The sequence below is a fragment of the Acinonyx jubatus genome, chromosome B4, assembly GCF_027475565.1.
Source record: "Acinonyx jubatus isolate Ajub_Pintada_27869175 chromosome B4, VMU_Ajub_asm_v1.0, whole genome shotgun sequence".
In the NCBI taxonomy this organism is placed as follows: Eukaryota; Metazoa; Chordata; class Mammalia; order Carnivora; family Felidae; genus Acinonyx; species Acinonyx jubatus.
Window position 1 is genome coordinate 1,078,656 of NC_069387.1, and position 21,181 is coordinate 1,099,836.

The 21,181-nt window shown below is 51.9% G+C and overlaps 1 protein-coding gene across 2 annotated transcripts in view; it reads right to left on the bottom strand.

Annotated features, from left to right (window-relative positions):
• Positions 1–1,308: 1,308 nt before the first annotated feature.
• Positions 1,309–21,181, bottom strand: part of ADARB2 (adenosine deaminase RNA specific B2 (inactive)) — a 416,451-nt gene continuing 396,578 nt past the window's right edge. The window contains exons 9-11 of one of the 2 annotated variants that reach the window (XR_008299861.1): positions 8,484–8,662; positions 3,428–6,799; positions 1,309–3,375 (exon numbers count right to left, since the gene is read on the bottom strand). Coding sequence is in view for 1 of the 2 variants with exons in the window: in XM_027073309.2 (XP_026929110.1) it covers positions 6,623–6,799; positions 8,484–8,662 (356 nt within the window). In the remaining variant the exon portion in view is untranslated. Of the gene's footprint in view, positions 6,800–8,483; positions 8,663–21,181 lie in introns of both variants that reach the window. The other variant, XM_027073309.2, reaches the window with a different exon arrangement.

The following is a 21,181-nucleotide window of genomic DNA, read 5'->3' on the forward strand; positions in this document are numbered from 1 at the left end:
GGTCTGTAAGGACACTGGCTTCCTGAAACTCACTTGGGAGAGCGCGTTTCTGCCAAGTTAAGGCCAGCGCACGCCCTGAGTAGCTGTGGAGTGGACAAGGCACGATGGTCACGGTGCTCATCTGGTCACCTCGCTCCTCAGACTTCATGCACACCCGTCACGTTCTCCGTCTGTTCTGCCCCTCTCCCCTGGCAGGAGGGTGTCCTCCAGGAGTGAGAGTGCGTGTTGGGTACCGGCCGAGAGTCACTTCTGGGACACGCGGAGGCCAGTCTGCAGAGGTTTTTTGGTCTTTGGTCAGTGGTGACAGTCCCTGCCGCCAGACATCTGGACTCCCAAAGCTTGGTGATTTGGACCAGGTGACGTCTGAGACGTGTTACACTCCTGATGCGTCTGTGACTTGTCTTGAACCTTCTTTGTGTGCTCAGGTCTGCTCTCTTCCTTACTAGTAACCGTGGCCCCAACTTCCTCTCTCTCGGGGGAAACTCACAGCGAGACCTGCCCAGTCCTCCCTGGCCCTGGCCCGAGGGTGAACGTGTGTGTCAGACCCCTGCCTGCACCTCTGCCCTCAACCTGAGCCCCGCTATGTCCTGCCTGGAGTGGAGTCTCACTGTGGTTAGTGGAATGAGTGTGGACAACGCGAGAAATCATCACCCAAAGGCACGCGTGCTGGAGTTTCAGACGCTGGTGGACCAGAGGCTTACTTGCAGACGAGCCGTCCTATGTGTAGCCCACAAGTCCTGTGCTCAGCACACTGCCAGAGTGACAGGTGACATGGCCGGTCCCCAGGAAGGGACAGAGCGTGTCACTGGGAAATGTTGGCTTGAACTCTGGAATGTTGAGCCATGCACAGTCCTGTAGAGCCGAGGCCGCCAACCACCTGAGCGATGTTTTCGGTCCACGATGTTTTTGGTCTCCTTCCTTCCGCAGGAGAGCTGCCAGCCCACCTTGCATGTGTGGTGGCACGTATGGGCGGGGCGCAGAGCCTCTTAAGTATTTGCAGTGTGTTTACCCTTCCAAAGCACCACGACACCCCGAGTCCACTCATGGCCCTTGAGGCTGCGGGATGACGGTTGTCCCCACACTTGACAGTGAGGAAATGGGGGCAAAGGCACACGTTGATTTGTGATGCTTTTGGTCGCTGGTTTACAGGACGGCTGTGAGGGTAGCGTCGGGGCTGGGGGACCCCCTGGGTTTAGAGTGGATGTGCCACTTCCCTGGGGCAGGCAGACCCTCTGAGACCCCTCCCTAAACCTACACACCATTCTCCAGGGACCCCCTGCCCCCAGGACTCTGCTCAATGAAGAAGGGCCAACAGTCAGAGAAGCACAACTTTACTCGATGTTTTTATTCACTTAACAGAAACATTCACTTATCAGATATCACTGAAGTGCAGTTTCCAGCACTTAGAAGCAAATTAACGTGTAAATTAATACTTTAAGGTTTTGGAGGTTTGTTTTTTTGTTTTTGTTTTTTTTACAAATATTACAAATGTACATCCAATATTGCCATTCACCCATGCTTTTTATGTACATACCTTTGCTTAAGAATTACTATTTATTAAGTTCATTTGCTTACAAAATGCTGAAAATTAGCTGAAAATTAAGTGGGCACTGCTGGGAAAGTGTTTGTGTTTGTTTGTTATCGATGCACATAGGGCAGAATGGTAAGATCCAGTGCCTGTATGAAAAGAGGCCATTGAACCCAGATCATTTTACCTTTATCTTTAGAGAGTGTTTCATCCCTGCAACTTTGATTTTGAAATGAGTTGGGAAATAAGGAATTTCTTTCTCCGGGGCCAACACTGTCTGTAGTTCCCTGCAGGTGCTGCTGTTTGGTCTAACTTTCTAGAGACTCGGCCGTCAGTGACCCTTTGGTGGCAGTTCGGACTAATGGACGTGTTGCAGGAGTCCAAGAAAGGACTCCAGTAGACCCTCCGCCCCCGGACGTGCCTTGGCGTCAGTCTGATGCACAGGTCAGCGCCGTGGAGCTCAGGGGTGGACAGCCTGAGGTCTGGAGCTCAGCTGCACCAGGAATCACAGGTCTAGGGTAGGGAGAGCAGGCACTAAAACAGGAAAGAGGAAGGGGAGGGGGAGGGAAATGTGAGGGAGAAAGCGGAGGTGCTCTGTTGGGAGGATAAGAGGTGGAGGTAGGTCTGGTCTCGAATCTCTGGTCTCCCAGAACGGGGAGGTGCTCCTCTGTTCTGGGCTGCCTCTGGATAACCTGCATCTTTTGCACCCTTCTTCACCCCCAGCCCCCCAATCCTTCCCTTTATGTGAATCAGAATTTGTGGGAGAAGTTTGACGGGAGCCAACAAGATCCCGCATTGCTGGGAACAGCCCTTTGGGCAGCACCACGGACAGCACCGGCGAGTGTGCCCCAGCCCTGCCCTCCTCCCTCCTGCCCTCTGGGTATCCCACTCCCACCCGTGTCTGGGAGGGCGCAGAACACCAGGGGGGCCTCACAGGGGTGGGTTAGTCCCCCAAAGCCTTTCCTGAAACACAGAGCTTTAAATTTTCACTTTCTCCGTGAGCTCCGTAAGAACTCAAAGCTGGACAGCCTGTCCAGGAGTGCAGACAGCGGACCTTCCTGACCCTGGCTGGGTTATGACTCCACAGACTCTACTGAGGGGTGGGGGTGGCAGAGGAGCCAGCAAAGGGACACTGGTTTGCTTTGTGTCGGGTGAAACCTCTGTCCCCTGAGGCGGTTGTGGCATCAAGGGGCGGTATGTGAAAACAGCCTTGTCCTGACTTCCCTTTGGTCTTTATTAGAAAGAGATATTTATTGTGTTTGGGCCAATTAGATGATTTTATTAGAATGGCTTCTTAAAAAATGGTTACAGAAGTTTCCCTAAATTATAAATGTCTAAGTTTCAAATGTCTTTTTAAATTTTTTAAAACAAGATACTATAGATACATCTTGAAATTTATAATCTAAAAATAGTGTTTCATCAAAATACTCTAACTATTCTATTCTGGGCATTGATATACCATGTATTTACTGTTTATGGCTCTCCAGACATGGTAAACACTATAGCAAAAAAACCTCAAACAAACAAAAAACAAAAATCAAACCCAAAACAGCCATTTGACCGTATTGATAAGAACAGCTTCCTGTGAAAAGGAAATCATATGAGAAACTATATGGGAAAAACTTGACGTTTCTGAGGAACAGCAAGACTCACAAACTCAGTAGTGACATGATAGGTATATACAGACCTGAAAAGACCCACAAGTATAAAAAGAAACAATACTTCTAGACCTGCAAATCCTTTCCTTGTGGCAAAAAGAAAAACCAAAGAAACCGTAGATCCAGTCAGTACCTTGCAGTGAAGCCATGTGCTAGGAATGGACAGGCGGGGCTCCGTGACCGGGTGACCTTCTTGACCACGTGCTAGGAATGGACAGGCGGGGCTCCGTGACCGGGTGACCTTCCTGACCACGTGCTAGGAATGGACAGCCAGGGCTCTGTGACCCAGTGACCTTCCCCCTTGGACGTAGTCCCATGGAAATGCTTGCAGATACTGACTTTGTGGCTGAGAGCCAGACAGGAAGCCTTCCTTTGCTGACCTCCCTGCCAGGAATGCAGCGTGGGCTTTGGAGGCTGACAGAGGTGGTGTTGCCTTTATTTGGACTGGAGTCGCAGGTGCAGTAGGTGGAGAACAGAGGACTCTGAGCCAGCGGCCGTGAGGCGCATTCAGACAGGCCTAGATGCCAGCAGGCCCCTGACACTGCTCCGTGGCCTTGGGGCGCCTGGAGGTCACACATCACATACCTGAGCTCTGTTTTCCGTCCGGAAGCCCAAGGTGGCGAGGTGTCTGCGGGCTCCTCCCCAGGCTGTGACTCACCATTGACACCGCGGCATTGGCCTGGCCTCTGACCCAAAGTGGTGTTGGGTGTTCTCATGGACTTTGAAGTGCAGAGCGAAATCCGCAGGCCGCCTCATCTCCAGGCTGGTGCTGCCCATCCCTCCAGCCTTAAGCAGGTGCCACAGCAGAACCCTGTGACTGGCCTCCCGTTGGCCGGGCCAGCCTTCTGGTCAGCCCTGCTCTCCTGCCTTCCCCCCACCCCCTGTGCGCCCAGAGCCTGGGCCGGCGCCTCCTCTCCGTGGCCCTGTCCGTCCCCACTCCTGGACATGCACCTCGCACCATGCTCAGGCTCTCGCTCGGGGCTTCCTGCTGCCGTGCCAATGCCTCTGCCGCTGTCAACCTCCTCTGTGGAGCCATCTCCTCTCCCCGCAGGATGTCCCCTCTGGCCTGATGGACGAGTCCTATGCTGGCGCTGAGGTCTGGCTTTCTCCAGAAGGAGATACTTATATTTTAGTGACGCTTCTGGAGAGCCAGTGTCTCAGACGAAATGAAGGGTGACCGGATAGCCACAGTTCGGCCCTTATGGGAGTGTCTGTTATTAGCGAGCTGAGCGCCACCCAAGTCGCCGGGGTCAGATCTCCTGGTGGAACCCGCTGTGTGGTTTGTGGATGGATCTGTCTGGCGTCTGTCCTCTGGCTCCTGCTGCTGCTGTTGGCTCCTCTGGGTGGAAGGACCATTATTTGGAGCACGTTGATATAAAGCAACAGCTCAGAATGTCAGTAATGGAAGGTTCAGGACACAGGTTTCCTCCAGGACTCGACCGCGCCTCCTTCCTTTCAGAGGAGGGCTCCGGAGAAGGGCGAGTCAGAGTCTAAGTCATAAGTCAGCTCTGGGTTTCTGGGTCCCTAAGCTTCCTCCTGGTGACATGTCAGACTATCAGAAACTAATGTAAAGTGGCAATTTGACTATAGCTTTTATACTGAGTTAACATTTCATTGTTATTTCCTCAACTTTTATGAAAGATTGGTATGCGTCTTATGTTTGCAAAAACATTTTCATATCTTTCAAAACTTTGTCTTGAGGAACTTGTGCACTCAGTGGCCATTTCCTTTTCTGGAAGAACTTGAACAATGGGTCTGACCCTATATTAAGTCCTAGAGAGAGTTTGCTTCCATACTAACACCTCTACTTGTTAGCCCATAACAAGTCTCTAAAACATATTTTGTTTCATTTTTGCCTCGCTGTTAGATCTGCAATCTGTACTTGAGTATCTACTGCATGATGTTGTGCTCACATTTCTTGCGTTATGGGGCAATCCTGTGTTTTCAGGGTGTGCGCCCATTGGTGGCCAGCTGGGATTCTAACCAGGAGGCCCATGCCCAGCGCTGGCTACTGTGAAGCTTTGCTGTTTGCCACAGTGACTTGCAGATGTGGATCTTCTGTTGGAGAAATTAGAGGCCTGTTAGGTAGCATGTTGGATGTTAGAAATGAGTCCTTAGTGGTCAGAGTGGAACAATTCAAGGTACCTGGATGGAACGAAGGTGTGTAAGAGAAATGCCTCCCTCTGGTGTGGACAGGCCATGTGGCCTCGCCCTGACTCTTAAGAAGGGTGCCACAGGCTAAATCCCAAATGGTCTGATTGTTTGGCACCTGCCATGAAGGGGACAGAATCCTGCCTCTTGCATTTCAGCAGCTGCATTATGTGATTTTTTTTTTTTTTTTTTTTGGTCATGCAAGATGGTGATCAGGGGACCCAAAGCAATAGAGAGCTGATACTTCTCAAGCTCTAAGTAAAGGTTGCTCTGGATGTTTTTTCTTTGCTCACTCTCTAATAAAAATTTAGTTAAAAGTCAGGGTGTGGTCCAAGACTTGGTGTCCTTGTGACCTGGTGAGGGGCTTGTGGGGTAGTTAACCTGTAACAGCTCAAACATTGCCAGCAGCTGTGGGCACCTGTCACAGAGACTGTGGTCCAGGTGTGGCTGGTGGGGACTGGGGAGGACCAGTGGGGACTGGTCCGGGTGTGGCTGGTGGGGACCAGTGGGGACTGGTGGGGACTGGTCTGGGTGTGGATGGTGGGGACCGGTGGGGACTAGTGAGGACCGGTGGGGACCGGTCCAGGTACAGGGGTGGTCTGTGGCACACAGTTCTGGAAGTTCAGTCTGCCCACGTCCTACATCTCTGCTCACGGGTGCTGTGGGCCCTGTTCCTTCGCTCTGCAAGAGTGGACTTCATTTCTCTGGTCCTGGCTTAGGGGTTCTTCAGTATTGCACATCTTGAATCTGCTGTGAAAGGAGGTGGAGTTAAAACTTAAGTGAGTAATGAGGGTGGTAGAGCTTTCTGTTGGCTTCTTTGGAGAGGAGCCCATGGCTTTTCTCTTCATTGTGGCTTATCCTGAAGTATCGTGTCAGCTTGTGCTAGAGAGAACCAGAAGCGTTGCCCGAGGCGCGTGGCGGGGAGGAAGACCCAGGGAACGGTGCCCGAGGCTCGTTTCCAGCCGCAGCCCTCGGCTCCGCTGTTCAAGGCTGCACCTCAGACCCTTTAGCCTGAACGGAAGCTTTCCCTTTGACACACCAGGAAGAGTTGGCTGCACCTGCGCCCCCAGGTCGGGGGGCCGCCCGGCTTCTGACAACGTGGGAGCAGTACACTCCCGGTTTGAGTCTAGCTGCCCGTCGAACGTTGGCCACGCATGTGCTTCTGGAACACCAAGGGGAAATGAGCAGGAAGAGCCGGTGAGCACCGCCTGTCGCCCCACGCACGCGCACTCACCCCGCCCTGCCCGGGCGCCCACTCCGCTCCGGGAACCGCAGGTCCGGTGGCTCAGAGGGTTAGTAGGAACTGGTCCTGCTCAGGCGGCTTCCTCACCCATGTGCCCAGCCCGGCCTTCTGAAATGCCTTGAACAGCTGCTGCTTAACAGACTGGTAGGTGCAGGCCCCCCGCTTGGCCTCACAGTACACAGATGGCGTGTCTCCGTGGCTCGGAATCCGTGTGCTCAGCTGTGGGCCAGGAACGAGACAGGGAGCGGGTTAGATGCTCGCACCAGCTGGGCCGCCTGTCCCGCTCTCTTACTAGGAGATGGGAAAGCGACACGTGTGTGAAGTTTGCCCAAAAGGGGCTTCTTAAGGTGAGTGTTCTCCCCGCATGTGGTGACGGTCTGTCAGCTAGCATGGTCGTGGTTCTCAGTGTGTGTGCCTCAGAATGCCATGTGACGTGCCCTCAGTGTATCTGATGCTGTGTGTTATATATGTTATAAATGTATCCAATGTCATGTTACATGCCTTAAATATATCCAATGTTAGGTCAGTCTTCCCCAGGAAAGCTCTTAACAAAAGATAAATATCCATTCTCCTTAATTTACCTGTTGACAAAGTAATATTTCATCTAAATCTGAAAAAGGATCAGAAGAGTAACCGCTGTGGCCAGCCAGCTCCGTCCGGCAGTCCTGGGGCTCCGTGGAGGGAGTGCCCAGCAAACAAAATAGCCCTATAGCTCACCTGCTACTGAGAAGACACACTGTGTATTTTTCTTTTGGGGGAAGGATCAGGGGCCCATGTTGGGGTGGGGATGGTCCCCCAGGGATGTTCATGGGCGCCGAAGCAGCACTGCACAGACGCAAGATGGGTGGGTTTCCAGGCAGGAACTCGGTGGGAGCAGGCTGTCTCCTCTGTTGGGTTTCTGAGCTGGTACTGGGCAGGGCCTTGTGACTAGTGTAGGCAGGGAGGTGGGGAGGCCAGGGTGTGGCGCGCTGAGGCGGGAGGCCCGAATCCCCTGTGTGCTTTCCAGGGAGTTGGGGGACCGGCCTGCCCACTGGCTGGCAGCCCCCCCGCAGCGGGTGCAAAGGGCCCTTTAGGAAGACAAAGCGATGTGCTCTGACACGGCCCCACCTCTGTGCAGAACAGGGAGACACGGACGGTGCCCTGAGTGGACAGAGAGGCATGTGAGGCCGTCAGGGCGGTCAGGGCAGAGCCAGGTCCCCATCGGCGGCTCGTGGCAGCCACAGAAGTCGTGCCTTGCTAAGGACGACACGCACAACTTCCAGGGCCCTCTGAGTTGAAAGGAACGTTTATCTTGAGGGTCAATGTGTCTGTCCTGCTCCGCTGGCCGGGAGACCGCCCCACGCTGTCACTGCTGTGTGGAGCTGTGGGAGGAAGAAGTGTGGGGAAGCCGGCCCAGCCGCTTGAAGCGTTTCTGCTGTTTGGTTTCTGTGTGTTTTGTTTTGTCGCGTTGTTTGCTCGCGCCACGGCCTGCTATGCATTGGGAACATGTGGAAATCTGTAGATCTCAACCTGAAGTCTGTAGATACAGTTATCGAGCAGAAAGGAAGCTCAGAATTGCAGCAGACACGCACAGCCTGGGGGTCGTGGGGAGAGCTCTCACCTTCCGCCTGGCATTCGCGGGAAACCACCCAGTTTCCTTCCACCTAAACTGGGAGTCATACCAACTTCAGGGGCTTCCTCTGGACTTCCCTGACTATGCCCTCCATGAAGCCGCCGGCCCCTCCTCTCACCCTGTGGCTGCTGCCGGCACGGGCCCTGCGCAGAGTGGCCGCGGGCACCCGGGGGGAGAAGACGGAATGGGAGCCGGTGTTCGTGCCACGTGCCACTCTTGCTCAGACAAGGTGACGGCTTTCCGTGGGCCCCTCCCCGTGGTCACTGGGAGCCGCCCCCCAAGGACTATTACCTTTCCATAAAGCCGCGCCCACCGCGCGGAGAACACGTGCTTGCAGAGCCTCGAGGAGCCCCCGCAGCTCCGCCTGCCGGTGGTGCCATCGATAACCTCCACGTCGGTGTTGCCCACCACCCAGTTCACGCTGAAGTGTGGGGACTTTCCAGGCTGGCGCGCCTCGGCATGGCTCACACCTGTCGGGGGAGGGGACCGGGAGACAGCCGGGCGTCAGTGCTCTGGGCCACTAGCTTCCTGCGGGAAAGGCGAGGGCCAAACGGTCTGGGTTTGCGCAGGTGTGGGGTGCCTTTTCTCACGGGCTTGTGGATTTTAACTCAGGAATTGTAAGTGGTATCAGGCCCTGAGGTTTGTAGTTTGGTTGACGAGATTTAAAAAGCCAATGCAGGGGCATCTGGGGGACTCAGTGGCTTCAGTGTCTGCCTGTTGGATTCAGCTCAGGTCATGATCCCATGGTTTGTGAGATCGAGCCCCACGTTGGGTTTTGTGCTGACAGCGCAGAGCCTCGTTGTGATTCTCTCCCTCTGCCCCTGCCCCACTCTCTCTCAAATAAGTAAACTTAAAAAAAAAAAAAAGCTGATGAAAACGACAGGGCCAAGAGTGTAGGATAGTTAATTAACCTGGCAAGGTGGTCCAGAAACAGCACCGGCTGCAGAACTTCCAAGACCCCGCGCAAAACGAAAGCATGAGGCCCCGCGTTTAGTAGCTGTTAGGAATTTCAGGGTGACGGCGGGTCTTTCTAGCTATGTTCCCCATGACTTCCCCGGAAGCAGTGCCCCGGGCGACACCGGCCTGTGCAGAGCACCTCCGGGGTTGTCCACGGAGCCCTCCCTCCAGAGTTTCCCCGTATCAGGTTGTGAGCTGGTTTTAGTTGGGACACAGCCAACTGTGGATCAGGGAAGGGGGCACCGGTGACCCTCCTCGGGGGCAGCACCATTGGGCGTCTGGCCTCTGCCTGGCCTATGTCCTGCCCACGGCGTGGAGTCTGCTAGTGGGAACACGAGGGCTTTCCACCCAGCCATCCAAGGATTCTAGAATGTGCTGCCCCGCCCTCCGCCTGAGGGCTGCTCGTTCTCACCCTGCGTGACCTCAGGGGAGAACCGGGAAGCACGAGGTAGGAAAGGCCCCACGGTGCCCCTGCTCTGTGCACAGCACCGTGGGGAGCACAGCCTGCCACACTCAGCGGGATGGAGGAGGGGCCCCAACTCCCGCTGCTTCAGTTTACAGCCCCCCACCCGCTCCCATCGCTCCCACAGCCGCTGCCCCTCCTCGGGACACCTTCCAGAGCCTGCCCCTCTGGTGTGCCTGTCCTCTCCTCCACGGCCACACCACCTGCTCCTTCCCCTGAACACCCTGGGTGGAAGGGTGGGGGCCGAGTTAGTGACCTGTGCCGTGGGGGTCCCAGAGCTGAGAAGCCCTGGCGTCGGGAAGGCCTGAGGGCCTGCAGCAGACATCCTGGGAAGGGGCACCCCCTGCACCCCACGCCCTGTTGGAGCCGCACAGCTACAGACCCAGGGCCCTCCCGCTGTGCCCAGTCTCACGCACCATCCAGGGGCCGCCCGCCCTCGGCACACACTGGTCTGCATTTGCACCTGCTGCTGCAGCAGCCTGAGTCCACAGCAGAGTCACCTGGTGACCTTCTCCTGGTCACGGATGGGCAGTGCCAGGCACCCGGGCTAATGCCATCCATGTCAGCTTGTTCCCTTTCCTTGAAGCGATTCCCTGTGGCAGCTGCCCACACTGAGAGCTGGGCAGGGGGACAATCTGGCACATTGGCAGCGAGGCGGCCCCTTGGGCAGAGGGAGGCAGTGGCCAAGGTCAGGAGTGACCAGCCACAAAGAGAAGCCAGCCTGCTCCAGAGCCTGCTGTCTGTCCCTCCACCCCGAGACGGGGCGGGGGGGGGACACCCACAACAGTCAGGACTGAGTGCCGAGGCCCAGGGCTCCGGCATCGTCACCCGGGTCTCCTCACCGCTCTGGACTTGGGGGAAGGTCTCCAAGTCCCAGCTGGATGTTGCCATCAGACCTCCCTGCTCCCTCCGTGTCCTCTGTGCTGTGGAAAGTGCCTGCTTTGCTGCTGGCTCTCAGCTCACAGACACCTGCTTGGAGAGCAGCCCCGGCAGGGAGGCCACACGCTGGCCACTGGCCTCACCAGGGGCCGCCCTGTCTGCCAGCTGCACACACAGACATGCACAGAGAGAAGGGGCCGGCAGTGGGCAGGAGTCTGACCGCAGGCAGGCAGCTCCCTCCTCCGCACCAGCCCTTGAGCCCCCTTCTTTGCAGGCGGGGCCCAGGTCATTGGTGTGTGCTGAGGCACAGAAGAGCCTGTGCTGTCAGTCACAGCGGCTCCATGAATCACACACAAAAATCGTCGATTTCCAACTGTAATAGTCCCACTAATGACTACTTGCAACGAAATGAAATTTTAGGTCCAGTGGTGACGTTCTACATCACCGAGCCTCTGTTCCCAGACGTGGGAAATGTGGGGTGAGATCTGTGTTGACTCAGGAGTCAGAAACAGCTCCAGTCCTGCCTTTGCTCCTAATTTGCTCTTCCACACCTGCTCTGTTCCCTGCCACCCACCCTGTGCCCTTCCACCCGCCCTCTGTTCCCTTCCACCTGCTCTGTGCCCTTCCACCCACCCTCCGTGCCCTTCCACCCTCCCTCCGTGCCCTTCCACCCGTCCTCCGTGCCCTTCCACCCGCCCTCCGTGCCCTTCCACCCTCCCTCCGTGCCCTTCCACCCTCCCTCCGTGCCCTTCCACCCGCCCTCCGTGCCCTTCCACCCGCCCTCCGTGCCCTTCCACCCTCCCTCCGTGCCCTTCCACCCTCCCTCCGTGACCTTCCACCCGCCCTCCGTGCCCTTCCACCCGCCCTCCGTGCCCTTCCACCCTCCCTCCGTGCCCTTCCACCCTCCCTCTGTGCCCTTCCACCCGCCCTCTGTGCCCTTCCACCCGCCCTCTGTGCCCTTCCACCGGCTCTGTGCCCTTCCACCCACCCTCCGTGCCCTTCCACCCTCCCTCCGTGCCCTTCCACCCTCCCTCTGTGACCTTCCACCCGTCCTCTGTGCCCTTCCACCTGCCCTCTGTTCCCTTCCACCCGCCCTCTGTTCCCTTCCACCTACCCTCTGTGCCCTTCCACCTGCCCTCTGTTCCCTGAGCCTGAGCAGGCTCCCGCCGGCTTGTTGGCCAGGCTTTTGTTAACTCATGGCAGCCAGGGGGAGCTGCGATCACTTGCCTCCTAAGGAGCATCGTGCGCATCTGAGTGAGCTCATTCATCACGTGCCTGCTTCATAATTTTCCAGCAGCTTCCCAGGAGCCACGCGGGGACTGGGGCCAGAGAAGGGGCTCGTCCAGCGTCCTCTCCAGGCCGAGCACGGCGTGCTTCTGCGAGCGCTGGAGCCGGGCAGAGATGTGACCACATGGTGTGGTTAGAGGAAGACACACTGCTCAGGCCCAGAAAGGAGACTCTGGTCTGCATTTTATTTTTCCTCCCATTGGCTGGAAGTGATCATTCCTCTGGAAGCAGTCGTCAAATGACTGAAGGTAAAAATCAAGTCTCAAGTTCAAGTTCAAGTGCACAATGTATTTACAGTCATGGGCATCACTGCCTACTGCTGGCTTTTGTTATCATGCTTGAGATGACAACTCATTGGCACATCGTCCAGATCCAGTCACTTAGAACGTATAGCATAACCTTCTGTCCCCAGATCCACAGCTTGAACTGCCTCCTGGCGGCGCATCAGAGCTCTCCATCCAGAGGAAGGTCCCGGTCGACACGGGCCCCTGTCCCAGTTAGGGTTTAGGGAAGAGCTTTACATTCTGAGCAGTGAAAGCACGAGCCTGTGCCTGCTGTGCTCCAGGAGAAGGTCCTCTCAAATAGTAACACGTGGAGAACCCAGCACTGTGTACAGATGACCTCTGTCCAAGGTCACAGGGTCTCTCTGCAAGCACATACGTGGACCCTTCGTATTTTTCAGCCCGGACTACCTGCGCCAGTCTGCAAACCTGCACCTTCACATCCAGAAACAAAAATAATTCAAAATAAAACTGGCCCAGCGTGGATCCTGGGGGACTTCTGCCTTGACTGTGTGGTAACATAGGAACAATGTTGCATTTTTCACCGTGGTTTCCGCTCCGGAGATTTTATAGGTCAACACTGCAGCACTGTGTTAGTCCCCTGGCCGCTATGATCACCTGCCAGAAGTGTGGTGGCTGGAAGACGGCAGCAATGTATCCCTGCATCGTCCTGGAGGCTGGCAGGTGTGACTAGGCAGGGTACCCCTGCGTTACCCTGGAGGCGAAAGCCCAAGTCAGGCTGAGAGAAGAGGTGTCCCTGAAAGCTGGTCGCCAGGTGGGTGAGGACCAGGTCCGATGCCTTCTTCCGTAGTGAAATCTGTAGTAATTATTCCCAGCCATCTTGGAAAGAACCTCATCTTCCCAAACTTTCCCCATCAGCACGGACATGCACGGCCTCTGTTGGCTCATCTTTGTGCCATACCATATGCAGGCCATTCATCTTTTATGAAATGTCCTAGGCGAGTATTTTACTTCAAAGCGGATACCGGTGAGACCAAGCAGGTCTCCACCAGCCTGTGACACAAATACTCTGCCGTGGTGGCAAATATACAGAGGGTCTCCATGGAGATTGTTTGACATTTCATTCAGTGTCCACAGTCGTGTGAATAGGCTGAACTTGAAGACCTCGTTCAATGTCATGTCTGTCACTTACCAGCAGTGTGGCCTTTTGATGGGTTAGTTAGCCTGCTAACCACCACCATGCATTACCGCCACGGTCAGGACAACGGTTACCATGGCCACTGCTGCAGTTACTGGAGTCACCACCACCATTAGTGCTGCCCCATCACCACTATGACCGCCATCACTGAGAGCAGTGGGGGCGAATCCTCCATCATCTGTGGAAATGGCTTATCTAGCTATGAAAAGATGCCTCATTTGGAGAAAACCCTTATACACCTTTTTAAAAAGCAGTACGTAAGAGAGCGCGCAGCATGTCTTTAGATAGCCAGTGGGCCTAATGTATTTAAAATCTGATTCCCTTTCTCCAGATTAAGTTTACACGAGACACTGAGGAATGTGACATTGACAGGAAATGAGGCCCGTCTGTGTCTCAGGGCACCACTGCGTCCAGTCTTGTGACATGGCTGATACAGCAGAGTCCACTGGCAGGCCCTGTTGTGTTACATACTGCTGGCTGCCCACCTGCCATCCCTTGCACGTGCACATAGACACACTTGTGTCACACGCACACCACACTTCTAAGGGAAGCGGAGCTAGGGGTATTTAATGCCGACTTACAGATTTGGAGTAACTAATAAGGCTGTATTAATGTCCTTTTATTCATTTTCATTAGCACGAACACCATTATAATTGACAGTAATTTTACAGCTACTGTCTTGTCCTAATAGAGCACGTTTCTGGGCGAGTGTGGGGAATGTGCTAGAGTGTGCAGGACTGCTGCGAGATGCTCGTCCAGTTCGTGGGTTCCTGCCAGCCCGAGGGGACACACAGGTAAGACCCGGGCTGCTTCGGCCTCCCTTGCCTCCTCTCCTCTGACCAGTTGGTGAGGTTTAGGGTGTGTGTGCACACTGCTTGAAGGTATGCTGTTGCTGGGGAGTTCTACTGGAAGGTTCCGGGGTCACCTGCTTGGGGAGCTGGAACCTTTTCTTATAGTGAGAGTTTTCCCCACAGATTTTCAGGGACTCCCGTCCTGGAGTCAATAGGAATGTGACCTTGTCTGTGCACATAGTGACTGTGGTTTGTGGTCTGCACAGTTTAAAATGCATGGGCCCACAGGATCCTCTGAAAGGTGTGAAATTTCCTCTGTGGCAGGAAAAAATTTGAATATTTCACTTTATAACCTGATAATGACATGGTTCCTGGTACTGATAAGGATTGTCATTGCTTTAGAGGACATGGGACAAGGGGACTTTGGCAGAATATGGTCATTTTTTTCCTTCCTATTATGCATCTTTCACTGCTATGGTATCCAAAATAAGGCAAGTTTTATACTGGTAAAAATGCAGATTATTTTCATCACTTTTTATTTGACTTTATCTATTGAGGACCATTTTCCTTATGCCCCAATAATACACTTAATGTCTCCTGCAGCACAAGTCTGCTGGAGCTGATAGAGCTCTGTCTGTCCACAGTGGTGTCTTGTTCTCATTTTTAAAGAATGCTTTTATTGGGTCTAGGATTGTAGGTTGAGATTCATTTTCTGTCAGCATTTTAAAGATACTGTTTTATTGTTTTTTTTATCTTCCCAGAACCAGCTACTAGTCTTAGTTCCCCTGTATTATTCTTTTATTTTTTGACCGCTTTTAAAGATTTTATGTATGTATGTATGTATGTATTTATAAGCCGTTTTGCTGCTGAGCGGAGAACTTAAGAAGATCCTTCTTGGGCCATAATATGCATCTTAGGTCTGTAGTTTGATGCTCTTCAACTGTCCTGGAGAGTTTCTTGCCTTAGTTATTGCCTCTTTAAAGGTTATGTCTTAGGTACGTCAGACTTCCTCACTCCGTCTCTGACCTGGCTTGTATTTTCCCAGTGGGATGGTTACTTGCATGTGTCAGGTTGGCTGGTCTCTGGTGCCCAGTTGCTTCGTCACACACCAGGCAGATGTTGCCGTGAGGGACTTTTAGGTGTAACTGATGTTTGAATCAGTAGATGTGGAGTAAAGCGATGACTGTCCACTATGAAGGTAGGTCTCATATAATGAGCTGACAACCCTAGAAGCAAGGAGTGTGGTTCCTTGAAGAGGAAGGAGTTCTGCCTCCAGACTATCCTTGGACACAGCTACAATGTCATCTCCTGCTGGAATTTCCAGGCTGCTGGCCTGCCCTGCAGAGATCAGACTTGCCAGTCCCTGCATTCATGCGAGCCAGTCCCTTAAAATAAATCCCTCTTTTCTAGTAGGAAAATGAATATACTGTTTCCTATTGGTTCTGCTCTCTGGAGAACCCTACCTAATGCATCTTCTTTCTGTTTCTCTGCTGCATTCAGGATCTTTGTCAGGGGGATGTTCCAATTTACTAATTCTCTCCTCAGCTGTGTTTAATTTGCTATTCAACCTATCCACTGTTACACAAATTGTTTTATTTTCTTTACTTCTGAAATTCCTATTCAGTTCTTTTTTTTTTCTTTTTTTGGCTTCTATCTCCCCCCTGCATTTTCCTTCTTATTTTTTTTAAGATTAAAAAATTTTTTTATTCATTAAAAAATTTTTTTTTAAAATCTTTATTCTTGAGAGAGAGAGAGAGAGAAGGAGAGGGGCAGAGAGAGAGGGAGACAGAATCTGAAGCAGGCTCCAGGCTTTGAGCTGTCAGCACAGAGCCTGATGTGGGGCTTGATCCCACACACTGTTAGATCATGACCTGAGCTGAAGTCAGACGCTCAACTGACTGAGCCACCCAGGCACCCCTCCTTGTTTTTCACATCTCTTTTTCGCTGGTGAGTCTGCATCCGAGAACAGTGATCTCTGCAGCTGTGACTCCTTCCCTACTCTTGTGCCTGCTGGCTTTTGTTAAAGTGGTCTTGTCTCCTCCCATGCCTGGTTAGTTTTTGCTCTGTGCCCGTGTTGTATTTCCATATTTTTTGTAGCATTATTTTGATCCAGCTCTTAGAGGGGTTCCCTCGGTGTGAATTTGGGAATGGAGACAGTTTCACACTGCTCTGGGAACCCCTCAAGGGCCTGCTTACCTGGGTTCAGACTTGGTCCTGATTTAATCCACAGAAGCCTGGCCTCTGTCCTGAACCCCCTGGAGACTCTCCTCCTGCTTCTGGCCCCCAGGCTCTTCCCTGGCAGCCCCTCCCCACATTATCTCTCTTCCTGCAGGATTTTGCTCCAAAGTCACCCCCAGTGAGGTTTGTCCTCACCCTCTGGTTTAAGGTCAAAGCTCACTTTTAATCCTTTCTTTGCTTTATTTTTCTGCAAAGCATTTTCATTTTGTCCCCCCTGGAATGTAATCTTCCTGGGGCATGGGTTTTTGACCGTTTCATTCACTGCTGCATTCCCGGGGTGTAACTAACTGTCCATGGTATATCTAGGCAATCAATACATATTTGTTGAATGATTAAGTAAGTATGGATTATGTTGACCAACTTCTTGATGTTTGCATAAATGAAATGTATTAACAATGGAAGTATTTGCCTTAAAGGGTAAAAATTTCAAGAGCAATGGAATTAAGGTTGGTGTTCAAATACTTTGGTGAACGAATTCCTTAAAATCATGGGGGAAATTAAATGTAACTTGACTGATATACAAGTATTTTTGGAAAAACTCCCCAGAAAACTAAAACAAGGTTTTTCTATAATTGTAAATTTATCATAAGCTATGTGCCATCTGATTTGCAGGGGGAGATCAGTGCTAATCTATGGAAATGTCTTATTAAATATTTGTTGAATCTAACATTTCAATCTTTAGGCAAAAATATTAGGATTGCCTTTAGATTATTCTAGCAAGATTTATAATAATCTTTTTCTACCAAAGATTCCTTCAAGGGCTCAGGAGATAAATTTCTACTTCTAACAACCCCAAGACAAAGCAGCTGCTCAGATACACTTTTAAGCTCATGTGTTTTATCCTAAACATTTATGAAAAATTTGTAGGTTTTTCCATAATAAACCAGTGTTTATTTTAGTATAAAAATAATACTGCGAATTCATTACCATCTGCATAAAAGACAATGTTTGCTCCTACCCCACTGGGTTGTTTTGCAAGACACTATTAATGACCATTGACTTCAGAAATTTCTCCTGAATTAAAGAGGCGCAGCTCTCCCCGTCAGATTCTACAGCTTGAGTGACAATACTTTGGACACTGGAACTCACAAAAGCATGGCTATGCATGGTGACAGACCTCCTCCTCCATCCCACCCACTACCGCTCCCTAAAGAGAGGTGTCTGGAGTGCAACCAGCAGGTGGTGTTGGCCAGGATTTACAGACTGTGTTGGTAGACATTTCAACACATTCAGCTCCTTGAGAAACATGGAGTCTGAAAAGGCTCTGACATGCCAGCTAGCCATTTTTACACTTCTGGGAAGATGTGCACTGGGAAGGGAGACAACCGATGTCTGCTTATCACGATCCTGTGATTTCCATCACGTGCACAAGAACCAGGGGTCCGAAAGAACTCGCGGTTCTGACATCCAATTCCCTGCGTCCATCTCTTGGATATCATTTTCATTGCCAAGACCTTGCCATGGGCTGTAAAACTAATTGTAAGTTTTATCTTCAGTGTGGACTACGAAGGCTCATTGTTGAAAACCAGATCCATTAAATATGCTGTTAAGAGGAACACAGAACCTGTGCATTCCACCCAGATTTTCTGCCTTGGCTGGGATTCTTTTTCTTGATGAAGAAAAATAAACTTACTTTTCTTCAACTTTGAGGTTGGAAGCTCAGACACACCATACCCCCGGTCTGGAAGAACAGGCTTCAAAGTCACTTTGTATGTCACTTTATGTTTTCCTAAAAAGATGAGTATTCAGAGTACAGATTTTTATTGATTGTCATCATCACCATTTTTTCACCATATCAAATATGCTGAGAAACGGGAAAGGCAAGCTTCTTTATGGTGGCTGCTCCCACCTGGTGACGTGACTCTTGCCGAAGGGTTCGGGCTGCTCAGGAGCCGAGGTGTGGACGTCCACATTGTGGTGTTTTGCCTGTAGGTATAGGCTGGTATGTGCAGAATGTTTCAAGATCTCTTTGGAGGACATTAGTATACCCTATAACCGTGTCAATAGGGCATCTTTTCAGCTCGGCTGCTTCTTGTTAACCCAGAACTGATTGAGCCCTAGCTAAACGTAGGACTCCTGCACTAATATGTGGGCTTCATCTTCTCGGGCAATTTTGCAAACTGACCTTGAGGGAATCTTCAAGCAGATTTCGTGTGCTTGTTTGAGTGTGTTTCATTATCATCCTTATATAAGATCTCTCTCTCTCTCTTCTGTTGCAAAAAATCCTGATGATTTCCTTTCAAAACTTGGATGATTGGTTTTTAAATATCCATCAGAGTAATGCAGTCACTGCAGTTAAAAGCATGTAGGTGAGAAACCATGGATGGCGTGGGCTTCTTTGCATCTCGGCAATAATAAAAACTGTATTTTTTTTTTAATGTTCATTTATTTTTGAGAGAGAGAGAGACAGAGTGCAAGTGCATGAGTGGGGTTAGGGCAGAGACAGAGGGAGGTGGAGCATCCGAAGCAGGTTTCCTGCTATCAGCACAGAGCCTGATGTGGGGCTCGAACCCACAAACCGTGAGATCATGACCTGAGCCGAAGTCGGACGCCTAACTGACTGAACCATGCAGGTACCCCAAACGGTATTTTAAATAGGCATCTAAGCATAGACTGAAGTGTCTAGTCACTGTCCTGGTTGTAAATAGGGGTGACTACCCCTCTGGATGGCGGGGTGGGGGTTCACGTAGGTCTCAGGCGCTTTGCCACTTGATGATTTCAGGTGTTCTGAATTTCTCTAATTACATTTTTAAAAAAATTCACTTGTGTCACACTTATAATTCACAATTCCTGTTTTCATCTATGTGTACATGTTCCAAGTTGAACTTAGGATTTTTAAAACGCATTGCCAGAAGAATGGATGCCGGCAGTATCGTGTGGTACCCAAAGGATGAATGAAAAGCAGCCACTGGCGGAGGCTGGTAAGGATTTGCTTTCTGTATTCCTTGTGCTCATGGGGCTTAAGTAACTTCCTCACTGGGAGATGAACGTAGAGGAGAGAGGCCACTCGAGGAGCTGGAAGCCTGGGAAAAGATGGCACGTGACACCCGTGCGGACAGACCAGAGTTCTCTCACAATTACTTAGGAACTAAGAACCTCACTGTGGTTTGCGGCGCCCCCGAGATGGGAATTTTGGACTTGAGCACCAAACCAGTAGTTCTAGATCTCCTGGGGTCCGCTCTGGAGCTGTGTTGGCAGTTCAACTGTAAGAAGTAAATATTCTTTGCCATTTTGAGGAAAAAAAAAAAAGGAAAAATAAAAGAAAGAGGTTGAAACTGAACTACACCTGAACCTACTAACTTTAAAATAATAAATGTGGGGCACCTGAGTGGCTCAGTCAGTTAAGTGTCCCACTCTTGATTTCAGCTCAGGTTTGATCTCATGGTTCTTGAGTTCGAGCCCGGTGTTGGGCTCTGCACTGACAGTGCAGAGCCTGCTTGGAATTCTCTCTCTCCCTCTCTCTCTCTGCCCCTCCCCATCCCCCCCTCTCAAAATACATAAACTTAAAAAAAAATAAATGTAATTTCATAAACTTTGACGCTGGGTGAGCTGGCAGTGAGCCTCCAGGGCTGTGCGAGCCCTGGGCTGGTTTGCTGCTCCCATTTTGCATTATTAATTTTTATGGGATTAAAAATATAGGCATCAGTTAAATGGTGCGGGCCACGGGATGCAGTGTGGAAAGATGAAAGAGCTTAGCTCTGTAGTCAAGCCGAGTTCGAATCCTTGCCCCATGTCAATGGATGGAGCATTGCAGCAAGTGACTGAATTTCTAGGAGCCTCTTCCCACACCTGTGACATGGAGACGGTTGGTGTGATGAGGCGTTGTGCACCGTGTTTGTTGAGAAGGACGAGTGGCTGAGTGTGCTTCCCTCGTGTTGGCGGTGTGGCCGCTCCCAGAAAGAGACTCAAGTGCTGTGTCCTCACCGCTCTGTGCAGACTGGGCCCCTCAGGCGCTCGCCCCCCAGCAAGACCGCCCACAGGCCCGTCAATGCCCGGAATCGGTTCTGGTTCGAGTCAAGGGCCCTGCAGTATTGGGCACAGGGTTTCGAGCGAGGATGGTGCTGAGGAAACCCTGCCTTGCTGATCGTGTTACCTTGGCCCCTGGGACAGTGGTGAAGAATGGACCCCCTGCCACAAAGGAGCGGCCCTGGGGACCATCAGAGAAAGGTGAGACCCTAAAAGATGGTGACTGTCCTGCGTTCCTGGACAGACTCTGTGACCCCGTTTCAGATGAAGTGTGCAGACCTTCAGGCCTTGCTGAAGTGTGCAGACTTTTGCATGGAAGGCTCCCTCCCTGGACACAAGGAGCCCCCGGACTCTAACATGGTCACAGGGATTTGAGGACAGGGGACACAAGTTTTGGACCCACGCTGATTTCAGACCTACTGCCTGAGGGCCACACCTCCTGCCTCAGCAACAGAGAGGTGGTTCTTGGCTCAGGGTCTGGGGTCCTAAGAACGGGATCTCACGTGTAATGCAGCGGGGACCTGACTGGTCACGCCAGCCCAGCCCCAGGCTCTTCCTGGAGCAGCAGGTGCAAAGTGCTGCCTGTGGTCGGTGGTCGGTGTGCAGAATGAACAAATGTGGAGGTATCTTTTCTTAAATTCATGCCAAATGTCATAAAGCGCCGCTCATGAACCGTGCCTGCTCCCACTCCCACCCCGTGGGGCACTATTATCACCCTGATAATGTCATTTAGAGAAAGTTCAGAATCCTGGGAGTGAATCTCCGGCCCAGCTCTGAGCCGCAGCACTGAACACCTCTAATTTTCCTGTTTCTCTCCCAGGTGATCTAGTCTAAGACTTAAGCTGGCGTTTCACCGCGTGGGCACTGCAGACCCCTAGTTACAGTGGTCAGGTGGTGCGCTGAGTCCTGGTCTGTGCCCCCCTCAGAACACTGCCCACTCCTGCCCGCGGGATGCACCGTGACCCTCT